At 37.8% G+C, this 13,987-nt stretch overlaps 1 protein-coding gene across 1 annotated transcript in view; it reads right to left on the bottom strand.

Moving 5' to 3' along the window:
- Positions 1-13,811, bottom strand: part of LOC131497525 (tRNA modification GTPase MnmE-like) — a 56,584-nt gene extending 42,773 nt beyond the window's left edge. Inside the window, exons 1-5 of the mRNA XM_058703882.1 lie at positions 13,632-13,811; positions 11,272-11,325; positions 10,123-10,227; positions 9,543-9,593; positions 8,541-8,645 (exon numbers count right to left, since the gene is read on the bottom strand). Coding sequence (XP_058559865.1) covers positions 8,541-8,645; positions 9,543-9,593; positions 10,123-10,227; positions 11,272-11,325; positions 13,632-13,791 — 475 coding nt within the window. The 5' untranslated portion in view covers positions 13,792-13,811. The remainder of the gene's footprint in view (positions 1-8,540; positions 8,646-9,542; positions 9,594-10,122; positions 10,228-11,271; positions 11,326-13,631) is intronic.
- Between the last annotated feature and the right edge of the window lie 176 nt (positions 13,812-13,987).

Consider the following 13,987-nt stretch of genomic DNA (forward strand, 5'->3'; position numbering starts at 1 on the left):
GCGTCCGACTTCGGCTCAGGTCATGATCTCGTGGTCTGTGAGTTCGAGCCCCGCGTCGGGCTCTGTGCTGACCGCTCAGAGCCTGGAGCCTGTTTCAGATTCTGTGTCTCCCTCTCTCTCTGCCCCTCCCCCGCTCATGCTCCGTCTCTCTCTCTCTCTCTCTGTCAAAAATAAATAAACACAGGGCGCCTGGGTGGCGCAGTCGGTTAAGCGTCCGACTTCAGCCAGGTCACGATCTCGCGGTCCGTGAGTTCGAGCCCCGCGTCAGGCTCTGGGCTGATGGCTCGGAGCCTGGAGCCTGTTTCCGATTCTGTGTCTCCCTCTCTCTCTGCCCCTCCCCCGTTCATGCTCTGTCTCTCTCTGTCCCAAAAAAAAAAAAAAAAAAAAAAGTTGAAAAAAAAAATAAATAAATAAACATTACAAAAAAATTAAAAAAAAAAAAAAAGGAATGATAGGGGCACCTGGGTGGCTTGGTTAAGTGTCTGACTTCGGCTCAGGTCATGATCTTGGCAGTTCGTGAGTTCAAGTCCTGCATCAGGCTCTGTGCTGACAGCTCAGAGCCTGAAGCCAGCTTCGGATTCTGTGTCTCCCTTTCCCTCAGCCCCTCCCATGCTTGTGCTCTCTCTCTCTCTCTCTCTCTCTCTCAAGAATGAATAAACTTAAAAAAAATTTTTTTTAAATAAAAAATCTGACGATTGTCAGATGGGTTCCTTAAAAACCCAGCTATATGATGATTTCGCAAAATATATTTCAACCAAATGATAAGAAGATTGAAAACAGAGGAATGGACAAAGATATATGAGGCAAAAAGATATATACAAGCAAAAAGAAACCAGTACCATCAGTTATTAATATCAAAGTATAACTTAGAGCCAAATCATTAAACAGATATAAAGGGGGACATCAAAAGGTATAGTTTATGAATAATATTATAACAGTCATAAACCTAAAAACAAAGATTAATATTTTATCAACATTTATTTAGAATCTGAATATGGATTATGGTCTGATTCAATTTTCTTTTTTTCTGGTTAAGAATTTAATCGTACTTGTTTTCATTTTTAAAATTTATTAATTTTTTAAAGATTTACATCCAAGTTAGTTAATGTATAGTGCAATAATAATTTCAGGAGTAGATTCCAGGGATTCATCCCCTACATATAACACCTAGTGCTCATCCCAACAGGTGTCTGCCTTAATGTCCTTTGCCAAATTAACCCATCCCCCCACCCACAACCCCTCCACCAACTCTCAGTTTGTTCTCTGTATTTAAGAGTCTCTTATGGTTTGTCCCCCTCCTTGTTTTTATATTACTTTTGCTTCCCTTCTCTTGTGTTCATCTGTTTTCTATCTTAAATTCCACATATGAGAGAAGTCATATGATATTTGTCTTTCTCTAATTTCACTTAGCATAATACACTCTAGTTCCATCCACGTTATTGCAAATGGCAATGGCAAGATTTCATTCTTTTTTGATCACTGAGTAACACTCCATTATACACACACACACACACACACACACACACACACACACTACATCTTCTTTATTCATTTATCTGTTGATGGATGTTTGGGCTCTTTCCATACTTTGACTATTGTTGATAGCACTGCTATAAACACTGGGGTGTATGTGCCCCTTCGAAAAGCATTCCTGTATCTTTTGGATAAATACCTAGTAGTGCAATTGCTCAGCTGTAGGGTAGTTCCATTTTTCTTTTTTTTGAGGAAACTCCATACTGTTTTCCAGAATGCCTGCACCAGTTGGCACTCCCACCAGCAGTGCAAAAGGGTTCCTCTTTCTCCACATCCTCACCAACATCTGTCATTGCCTGAGTTGTTAATTTTAGCCCTTCTGACAGGTGTGAGGTAGTATCTCATAGTGGTTTTGATTTGTATTTCCCTGATTATGAGTGACGCTGAGTATCTTTTTAAGCCTGTTAGCCATCTGGATGTCTTCTTTGGAAAAATGTCTATTCATGTCTTTTGTCTATTTTTTCACTGGATTATTTATTTCTTGGGTGTTGAGTTTGATAAGTTCTTTGTAGATTTTGGATACTAACTCTTTATCTGATATGTCGTTTGCAAATATCTTCTCCCATTCCGTCAGTTGCCTTTTAGTTGTGCTGTTTTCCTTGCCATGCTTAATGAGGTCCCAATAGTTCATTTTTGCTTTTGTTTCCCTTGCCTCTGGAGACATGTCAAGTAAGAAGTTGCTGTAGCTGAGGTCAAAGAGGTTTTTTTCCCGCTTTCTCCTCTAGGATTTTGATGGCTTCCTGTCTTTCGTCCATTTTGAGTTTATTTTTGTGTGCGGTGTAAGAAAGTGGTCCAGGTTTTTTCTTTTGAATGTCGCTGTCCAGGTTTCCTAACACCATTTGCTAAAAACATTGTCTTTATTCCATTGGATATTCTTTCCTGCCTTGTCAAAGATTAGTTGGCCATATGTTTGTGGGTCCATTTCTGGGTTCTCTATTCTGTTCCATTGATCTATGTGTCTGTTTTTGTGCCAATACCATACTGTCTTGATGATTACATGTTTGTAATACAGCTTGAAGTCTGGAATTGTGATGCCTCCAGCTTTGGTTTTCTTTTTCAGGATTGCTTTGGCTATTTGGGGTCTTATCTGGTTCCATACAAATTTTAGGATTGTTTGTTCTAGCTCTGTGAAGCATGCTGGTGTTATTTTGATAGGGATTGCACTGAATATGTACATTGCTTTGGGTAGTATCAACATTTTAACAATATTTTTTCTTCCAATCCAGGAGCATGGATATTTTTCCTTTTGTGTGTGTCTTTTCTTCAATTTCTTTCATAAGCTTTCTATAGTTTTCAGCGTATAGATTTTTCACATCCTTGGTTAGGTTTATTCTTCAGTATTTTATGGTTTTTGGTGCAACTGTAAGTGGGATCGATTTCTTGATTTCTCTTTCTGCTGCTTCATTATTGTGTAGTGAAATGCAAGTGATTTCTGTGCATTGATGTTATATCCTGCGACTTTGCTGAATTCATGGGTCAGTTCTAGCAGTTTTTTGGGGAAATCTTTTGGGTTTTCCACATAGAGTATCAGGTCATCTTTGAAGAGTGAAAGTTTTACTTCCTCCTTGCTGATTTGGATGCTTTTATTTCTTCATGTTTTCTGATTGCTGAGGCTATGACTTCCAATACTATGTTGAATAACAGTGGTGAGAGTGGACACCCCTGTCGTGTTGCTGACCTTAGGGGTAAAGCTCTCAATTTTTCTCCATTGAGGATGATATTGGCAGTGGATCTCTCATATATGGCTTTTATGATCTTGAGGTATGATCCTTCTATCCCTACTTCCTTTAGGGTTTTTTTTTTAACAAGAAAGGATGCTGTATTTTGTCAAATGCTTTCTTTGCATCTATTGAGAGGATCATGTGGTTCTTATCCTTTCATTTATTAATGTGATATATCACATTGATTTGTGGATATTGAACCAGTCCTGTATCCCAGGTATAAATCCCACTTGATTCTGATGAATAACTCTTTTAATGTATTGTTGGATCTGGTTGGCTAGTATCTTGTTGAGAATTTTTGCATCCATTGCAAAAATTGGTCTGTAGTTCTTTTTTTAGTGGGGGCTTTGCCTGGTTTTGAAATCAAGGTAATGCCGGCCTCGTAGAATGAGTTTGGAAGTTTCCCTTCCATTCTTTTTTTTTTTTTTTGGAACAGCTTCAAAGGAATAGGTGTTAACTCTTCTTTAAATGTTTGGTAGAATTCCCCTGGAAAGCCATCCAGCCCTGGACTCCTGTTTTTTGGGAGATTTTTGATTACTGATTCAATTTCTTTACCAGTTATGGGTCTGTTCAAATTTCCTTTTCTTCCTGCTTCAGTTTTCTTCCTGCTTCAATTTCTAGGAATTTGTCCATTTCTTCCAGATTGCTCAAGTTGTTGGCATGTAATTGCTCATGATATTTTTATTATTGCTTGTATTTCTGCAGTGTTGGTTGTGGTCTCTTCTCTTTCATTCATGATTTAATTTATTTGGGTCCTTTCCTTTTTCTTTTTGATCAGTCTGGCTAGAGTTTTATCCATTTTGTTAATTCTTTTAAAGAACCACCTCCTGGTTTCATTGATCTGTTCTACTGTTTTTTTCTATTTCAGTATCATTGATTTCTGCTCTAATCTTTATTATCTCCCTTTTTCTGCTGGTTTAGGGGTTTTTTTTCATTTTTTTGTTTTTGTTTTTGTTTGTTTGTTTTTGCTGTTCTTTTCCCAGCTCTTTTAGGTGTAACGTTAGGTTGTGCATTTGAGACCTTCCTTCCTTCTTTAGGAAGGCCTGGATTGCCATATATTTCCCTCGAGTGACTGCCTTTGCTCCATCCCAGAGGTTTTAGACTGTCGTGTTTTCATTTTCATCGGCTTCCATGTACTTTTTAATTTCCTCTTTAAATTCCTGGTTAACCCATTCATTCTTTAGTAGGATGTTCTTTAATCTCCAAGTATTCATGGTCTTTCCAAATTTTTTCTTTTAGTTGATTCTGAGTTTCATAGCATTGTGGTGTGAAATCATGCAAGGTATGATTTTGATCTTTCTGTACTCATTGAGGGCTGATTTGTGTCCCAGCATGTGATCTACTCTTGAGAATGATCCATGTGCACTCGAGAAGAATGTGTATTCTGCTGCTTTAGGATGAAAAGTTCTGAATATATCTGTTAAGTCCATTCAGTCCAGTGTGTCATTCAAAGCCATTGTTTCCTTGTTGATTTTCTGCTGACGTGATATGTCCATTGTTATGAGTGGGGTGTTGAAGTCTCTTACTATTACGGTATTATTATCAATGAATTTATGTTTGTGATTGATTTACATATTTGGGTGGAAACGTTGGTGACACAAATATTTACAACTGTTAGATCTTGGTGGACAGACTCCTTAATTACGATATAATGACTTTCTTCATCTCTTGTTATGGTGTTTATTTTAAAATCTAGTTTGTCTGATATAAGTATGTCTACTCCAACTTTCTTTTGATGACCATTAGCATGATAGATGTTCTCCATTCCCTTACTTTCAATCTGTCAGTGTGTTTAGGTTTAAAATGAGTCTCTTATAAACAGCATATAGATGGATCTTTTTTCTTATCCATTCTGATACCCTATGTCTTTTGATTGGATATTTAGATATTCAATTCAGATATCCAATTTAGATATCCAATCTAAATTGATATTTAGAGTGAGTACTGAAAGATATGAATTCAGAGCCATCGTGTTGCCTGTAGAGTTGGTGTTTCTGGTGATAATCTCTGGTTCTTTCCATTCTTTGTTGCTTTTGGTCTTTTTTTGTTTTATCTTTTCTCCAAAGAGCCCCCTTAAAATTTCTTGCAGGGCTGGTTTAGTGGTCACAAACTCCTTTAGTTATGTTTGTCTGGGAAACCCTTTCTCTCTCCTTCTATTTTGAATGACAGCCTTGCTGGATAAATAATTCTTTGCTGCTTATTTTTCCTATTCAGCATGTTGAATATATCCTGCCACTCCTTTCTTGCCTGCCAATTTTCTGTGGATAGGTCTGCTGTGAATCTGATCTGTCTTCCCTTATAGATCTACGACTTTTTTCCCCCTTGCTGCTTTCACAATTCTTTCCTTGTCTGTGTATTTTGTGAATTTTACTATGACATGCCTTGTTGATGGTCCATTTTTGTTGAATCTAATGGGAGTTTTCTGTGCTTCTTGGATCTTGATGTCTGTGTCCTTCCCCAGATTAGGAAAGTTTTCTGCTATAATTTGCTCACATAAACCTTCTGCCCCTTTCCCCTCTTTTCATCTTCTGGGACTCCTATGATTCAGATGTTATTCCTTTTTAATAAGTCACTGAGTTCTCTAAGTCTTGTATCATGCTCTTTTGCCTATATTTCTCTTTTTTTCTGCTTCATTATTCTCCATAATTTTGTCTTCTATATCACTCTTTGCTTCTCCGCTTCATCCATTTTTGCCGCTGTGGCATCCATTTGAGATTGCATCTCAGTTATAGCATTTTTAATTATGTCCTGACTAGATTTTACTTCTTTTATCTCTGCAGAAAGGGATTCTCTACTTTTTCAACACCAGCTAGTGTTTTTATTATCATGGTTCTAAATTCTACATCAGACATCTTGCTTATATCTGTGTTGATTAAGCCCTTGGCTGTCATTTCTTCTTGTTCTTTCTTTTGGGGTGAATTCCTTCGCTTTGTCATTTTAGAGGAAGAAAAATTAATTAAATAAAAAATAAAAATTAAAAAATTGAAGACAAAATATCAAATGAAGGAAGCTAGATCCTATATGTGTTTTGGTCTGCTTCTTAAAAGAAGCTTGATAGAATAGAAGCAAGAAGGGGGAAGAAAAGGGGGAAAAAAGGTAAGAAAATTTATATAATAAAATTAAAGAAAATGAAATGGAAGAAAGTATTTTTAAAAATAAAGAATAGGGTATAAAAAATAAAAATAAAATTTTCTCTTTCTGTATCCAAGAAAAAGGAAAAACAGAAAATAATTTAAGCAAAAACAGAAGGAAAGAAAATGAAGAAATAAATCAACCATCAGGTGGAATGAAACCTGAATGAAGTTATATCCAGTTTCCCCTAGAACTGGAACTATGAAGTCTTCTTTAGACCGTACACTAAACAGGTGGAGTGACTTGTGCTGGTCTTCTAGGAGATGTGCCTGGAAGCGCAGTTGGGTGGGGCTTGGTGTAACAGTCTGTTCTCCACTAGGTGGCGCTGCTTAGCTTGCTGGGGTGGATCAGTGTGGTGAGCATGTGCGTGCAAGGGAGAGGTGGCTTCGCCCAGCTCCCTAGTCTCTGGCATAGGAACTTTGTGCTTTCACTGACACAATCAAGCACCCCTCCTTTGTCTCAGGCCTTCCTCGACTCCCTGTCCCTACCTGGTCTGTGTCCAAGCTGTCCACCTGCCAGGTGGCACCTCCCTCTAGAGTTTATCTCAGATGGAGCTGTGTTTCAAAACCCCAGACACTTGAGAGACCCCTGAGGCTGGGACCCGTGCCAACTCTGGGGAGAGTCTTGCTGAGCAATGGCCAGGTGCTGACTTGCCCCAGAAGACATTTGTGCGATCGTGCAGTGGCAGAGGGTCAGGGATTACGGCAAACCACAACACACAGCCGGTTCCAGGTTTCATCATACTCTGACGTCCAATACCAGCAAATGTGGCTGCTCTCTGGGGTCTGATGGGACTTTTGCCCATGGGGAGGCCATATGGCCTCTACCAAATGCACCCCAAGTAGGAGAATTGCTTCTCCCTATTGGCACAAGGACCCGTCAAACCCCACTACCTGCCCCTGGGGATTTGCCCTACTTCCTCACCAGAGCACCACCAGGCACTGACCTCCAGAACTTCAGGCTCTGTGCTCCACTGTTTATAGAATCCTGGTGGTACTGACACCCTCTCCTTTCCTCCCATCAATAGATTTTGGGGGGCAGATTTCTTGTTCAGTCCCCTGAGAGTGTTTTCACTCTTTCTCTTTCTCTCCAGCTACTTTCAGGGAAGTGTTGTTCTTCCATGATCGTGATGGACCGCGCTCTCTTCCTCTCTCTTTTCTCTGTCCTCTCTCAGCAAAAACAGCTCCCTACCCTCCGTGGCTTTTCTCTCCCCCAGTCCACCTCTCCACACTGTGTACCTGCTGAGTTCTGTGGCTCAAGTTATGCAGATTGTTGTGTTGATCCTCAGCTCAGTTTCCTAGGTGCTTGACATGGTTTGCTGCTGATCTAGCTGCGCTTCAGGGATGAGGCAAGCTCAGTGTCCCCATGCTGCTCCACCATCTTAACTCCCACCAAAACAAATCACTGACACAGACAATACCAGAGATGAATCTAAAACACGTATGCTGAGTAAAAGGAGCTGTGGCAGAACATATGTTTCAAGGATGGCTGAGACATAGATTTCCCGCCCCACACGATCTTATTACAGTGTGACTGATACATCTCCCACCAAAAGCTTAGACTGAATCTGGGCAGGGTCTTGTGATTGCTTCAGTAACAGCATTTGGTGGAAGGGAGGCTCTGTGACTTCTGTGACTTCACTCAGCTACAGATTTAGAGAAGAACTGTTTTAAGTTGCCTGCAATAGACTTTTCCTCATAGGACCCATGTGAAGGTGAGACACAGACAAACACTGAGATGGCGGTCATGTAGTGCAGGGATACTCTGGCCATATTAACAAAGAAAAAAAAACAACAACATTACAGATAGCCACAGCTATACTAAGTACCCTTTTTATAAATACTGATGTCATGCATTAGCAAATGTGGCCAAAGAGCTCAATTGTAATTTGAGCAATACCTATCAATTCTCCCTTACTCTGTAGGGAAAAAAAGGTAAGGTTGAGTGAAAAAGTCGAGTTATCTTGAAATCTTTCTCTAGTGTGCGTGTGAAACCAGCGACAGACAGGATGCGTTCTTTCTTTGGACCTGAGTTTTTTTCCCCAAGCTTTTCAGAATGCCTTCTTGATGTCAAACAAGCATTTTGAATGATTGTTATAAATAGGCTTACAAAAGTAGTTTTTCTGGAGTGTTCAGTGGCATCCAAAATGCTCACCATTAACTGGCAGATTTTGCATTATGTCTTTAAGCTCCTTTTCAGTGAGGTCCATGCCCATAGCTCCCAAAACTTCATCCACTTTACTGGAATCAATCTTCCCTCCTTATGGAAAAAGAAGTATACAGGTAACAGTTAATGTCCCTAAAATGTGGGATAAACCCTCACCTCCAGAGGATTATGGTTATCATGTTCCTCCAAAAAACCAAAGCCTGATGAGATCTTTACAGGAGGACAGAGTCAATAATAAGAGTTCGAGTTTGAGTTTATTGTTTTAATTTTAATCTTAATATAAGCACGCCCAGTATAAAAACTGAAAGGTGACAGAATGACTTCTCAGAGAATTCTAGTAGGGTGATAACAATTCCAGCTTTTCTAACCACTATTGTCTTATTTTCATCGGGTTCGTTTTTACAATTAATGTCTAGTTATGTTAAGGCATGCTGTTTTTCCATTACCATTTAAAATTTTTTAAAATTTAAGTAAAAAGTAAATCAGTATCAGTGAAAATATTAATAGTAGTACAAATAGTGTGTGGATTTGGCAGAAATCATGAAGGTGGTATTCGGAACCTTGCTTAGACATGACCTTTTTCCTGGCCTGCTCCCTGTCTATCTATTCACTCCCATGTTCTTTCAGTTTCTTGGAGACTTTCTAGCACTCTCGTGCTCTCTTGGTCTAAATGTCAGATTAGTGGTCTTTTGTTGCTGAATAAACTAACTGAAGAGGTGCTAATTTTCCCTTTACTTTTGCTATGTTGCCTGGGCTCTGATAATTTCTACTTCTGTCAAAGTTTGAAAAATCCCGAGAAAGCATAGGAATTTTTTCCAAGTTACAACATAAAAGATGATGTCCTAAAGAACACGATCATCCACAAAAGAAACAAAAGTATATAATAATGTGTTAAGTGGCAGAGTTGACAATTTAATCACAAGGAATTAGTCTAAATGCCAAACGTGATGATCTCAGACTGATTTGTGTTTTGTTAAGTTTCTCCCTTACCTTTAAGAAACTTTATACCATCCAGCAACCTTCTTCGATAGACCTTTCCATCTGTAAGGAAAAGGACTATTCAGATCACAGAAGAGCAATGTGGAATTTCATTACTGTCTAGTAAGAAATCAGCAATTTCAGTAAGACATCTTTTGTGAACTGCCTTAGAAATTTTCTGATTTAGTGGCAAATAATGAAATTGTAAGGGATGGGGATACTGACATTCTGCCATCCTGAAAAATATCTTTTACTTTTCTTTTGTGATATTTTCATTTTCCCCTATTAGATCACTCCTTTCTCTTTTCCTCATTTATTCTGGATTAAATTTTACATCTCTTGATAGACTCAAAAGTTATAAGTAATATAACTGAATCCTGATGATAGGAGTCATGATGATACAACGGTTACTTCTCAAACTAAAGATAAATTTGGCACAGAGAAAATTTTAACATATAATAGTCATTTAAAATTATGTAACATGAATCATAAAATTATTTCTGACAAGCAATAAGATAGAGACAATTTTACAAGTTTTCACAAGTTAACAATACACTTCCCTGTATGACTACATTTTTATTTAAATACTCACTATCAACTGGCAGATTTTTCACCAGTTGTGAGAGTTCTTTATCTGTGAGTTCTATTCCCATGTTTCCTAGAACTGTTTCCATGTCATTGACATCAATTTCCTCTCCTTTAAAAGGACAGAAATGGTAACATGTGAGATTTTAAAGAACCATCTAATTATTCTAAATAATAATGAAATCTCTTATTACTGTTTAATTATTAGCACCAACTACTCAATCCATAATAAAGTCAAATGAGTCCTGTTTGACTGTAGTTATGGTAAAATATTAAAGTGTTTATTTCCATAACTTTAGTAATAATAGAGACAAAATAACAGAGTGCATAGTAATGCATTTCATAATATTCTGTTGTGGGAGATTACTAGTAGGTAATAAGACTTTAGTCTCTTTTTACTGCACTAATATGTTTTTAGTAAAAATCTGGAAAAAATGAGATTATAGGGCCTAACAAAATATGGCACTATGTTTTGTTGTTAAAGCATTGACAAACCGGAGAAAGACAAATACTTTCTGATTTCAGTCATATGTGGAATTTAAGAAACAAAACAGATGAACATAGGGGGAGGAGAAAAAAAAGGGAGAGGGAGGCAAACTCTTAACTATAGAGAACAAACTGAGGGTTGATGGAGAACGAACTGAGGTGGGCAAGGGATGGGCTAAATGGGTGATGGGTATTAAGGGGGGCACTTGTTATAATGAGCACTGGGTGTTACATAAGTGATGAAACACTAAATTCTACTCCTTAAACCAATATTACACTATATGATAACTAACTAGAATTTAAAGAAAAACTTAAAAAAAAAAAGAAAACCCTGAAAAACCAAAGTCCAGGAAATCAGTTTATTAAAAATTATGCCTAATTTATTTACTATTATTTTTAATGCTTATTTATTTTGAGAGAGAGTAAGCACGGGAGGGGCAGAGAGAAAGGGACAGAGAGAATCGCAAGCAGGCTCCGTGCAGAGCCAGATGCAGGGCTTGATCTCACGAACCGTGAGATCATGACCTGAACCAAAATCAAGAGTCAGACACTTAACTGACCGAGCTACCCAGGTGCCCCAAAATATCATAATTTAAAAGGAATATAAAGTAACAGGGAAGAATATGTGTAAAGAATCAGAATCATATGTATTTGGTAACTTTTTCCTCACCTGTAACAGCCTCTACTTTTTCCATAAGTTTTTGCAGATCAACTTTCTTAGAGCCTGTAAGACAAAGTTTAATCAGAGAAGAACAATAACATGGACTCAGAAAAAAGATACATAGGACAGGAGGTTTTTTTTTTTAAATCTAAGATTTATGGTTCCAGAAGATGACCAAGGAAAATAATTCATTAGCAATGAGGACCAAGATTTAATAATAAATAATGAAAAAAAAAAGATCTTAAATGGTTTCATTAAATAATAAAGATGAAAACTGTCAAAGTTTATTTCACCTAATATTTAAGAAAATTCAGGTTATAACTATTCCATGATTCTTAGAAGAAACAATGAATTCAATGCCGAGTGTTACAAGTGTGTTGGGATGTGATTTTTTTCTGAGCAAATTAGGTTATTGTACTCCATAGCTTTTGAACTTTGAAATGAGACATATAAAAATAACCTTTACCAAAAGATTGACTTTGTTCCAAGAGGTCCTTTAAAATCTTTTGAAATTGAAAACACTGTATGTTGAATGTCCTATCATATCATTCATGTACAATTTTTCTTCTTCAATTATTAAATGTTCTAACTCTGCCAGGCCCACATTCGTTAGTGGCTTTGTGTGATTTGAGTAATCCTTCAATCTTACTTTCCTCACTTTTTAAAATTATGTATCTCTCAGTATTCGTTAGGATTATTATCTTGTGTTACCACATGTTGATGCAATGGGCAGGTAGAGACTAGTGTTAAGCAGTGAGGGATATTTGATAGGAACTAGTTACTTAAGTGGTCAATTTAGTGATCCGCTGAACCTAATTGGTAGATAAAAACACAGCCAAAAGCCCGTCATTTTACCACACCATTTGTATACATCTTTTAAAAAAATTTTTTAATGTTTATTTATTTTTGAGAGACAGAGACACACACACACGCACACACAGAATGTGAGCAGGGGAGGGGCAGAAAGAGAGACAGACACAGCATCCGAAGCCGGCTCCAGGCTCTGAGCTGTCAGCACAGAGCCTGATGCAGGGCTCAAACTCACAAACCGTGAGATCATGACCTGAGCCGAAGTTGGACGCTTAACCAACTGAGCCACCCAGGCACCCCATGTATTCATCTTAAATTAAAAACAAAATAAATTAAGCTTAAAAAAGTAGAATTTAAAACATACTTTGTGTAACAGACTAAAAAAAAAGAGCGTTTAAGAAAAGGTAAATGTCCCTTCTTTTACCTCTCCTCAGCTTCAGTACCTCTCCTCACTATTACTAACAGTTTTGTGTATAGCCTTCCAGAACTTTCTTATGTTTATAAAGTGTATTACATATATTTTTTAAAAATTGTAATACTATACATATTTTTCTGTTAATTTTCTTTGTTATAGTGACCAGAAAAGAAAGCATCTCAATATCTATGAATAGAGAAATGAGGAATGGCTGAATAATTACATTTCATTTACATTTGTAAATAAAAAAGGCAGATGTTACCACTTTACACTGACAGATTCCTCAGAATGTGCCAATCTACACAGGCTCCTCTTTACAAAGGACATACTGCATTATTAAGATCTGATACATGGAGCTTTCTCCTGAAGGCACAGATAGGTGTGTGGCATTTCTAGGTTTTAGTTTTGAGAACCCTGTGTCAATGACAGGTGCACTTAGTGGCTGTCAAATCTTCATACTCTTTTATAAGCGAATAAGCCATCCGGCTCAATGGTCAGAACACAGAGAGGACTATATTTGGCAGGTACACACAATGGCCTTGGCACTGAGGAGTGGAGCCTCTCATGGATGATGTTCTGCACCATGGTGTGAATGGCAGTGATATATGGATCAGCAAAAACAAACAAACAAACAAACAAACAAACAAACAAAAACCACATTGCAGATCCTATTTTTGTAAAACCAGACAACAAAAATCCCTCCCCTTCTCACTAGCATCCACCCCTAGTCCAAGATGTATAAAGAAATAGATGAGAGGTTTTAAAGCAACAAAAATGAACAGCCTTTGGGGCACCTGGGTGGCTCAGTCGGTTAAGCATCAACTTCAGCTCAGGTCATGATCTCACGGTTCCTGGGCATTGGGCTCTGTGCTGACAGCTTGGAGCCTGGAACCTGCTTCGAGTTGTGTGTCTCCCTCTCTGCCCCTCCCCTACTCACATTCTGTCTGGCTCTCTCTCAAAAATAAATAAACATTAAAAAAAAAAAACAACTAAAAAAAAAGAACAGCCTTTTCCCCCCCTGAGTTCTTCTGCAAGCTATTCGAATGTCTTCAGGCAACAAATAATTTAAACTTTCGAAACAGTCAAAATTAATCCTGCAAGCACAACATCTGTTTAAAATCACAGTGTTTTCTATAATGCTCACCACACAGAAGATCCTTTAACAGATTCAGTTCCTTTTCTGTCAGCTTGACCTCCATGGTTTCTAAAACAGGGTCCAGGTTATTTACATCAATCCTCCCTCCTTGAAAACATGAAAAGGAAAGAAAAAATGGAATGAATACAAAATATTTAGAAAAATTCATGAACGTATATTATTATCTTCAACTAACAGACATTAATGTTTTCCCCCTTTCCCCCAGTTTTATCTTATTTAAAATTTTTTTTTAATGTTTATTCATTTTTGAGAGACAGAGAGAGACAGAGCATGAGCAGGGAAGGGGCAGAGAGAGGGAGACACAGAATCTGAAGTAGGCTCCAGGCTCTGAGCTGTCAGCACAG

The sequence above is a fragment of the Neofelis nebulosa genome, chromosome 16 (assembly GCF_028018385.1).
Source record: "Neofelis nebulosa isolate mNeoNeb1 chromosome 16, mNeoNeb1.pri, whole genome shotgun sequence".
NCBI lineage: Eukaryota > Metazoa > Chordata > Mammalia > Carnivora > Felidae > Neofelis > Neofelis nebulosa.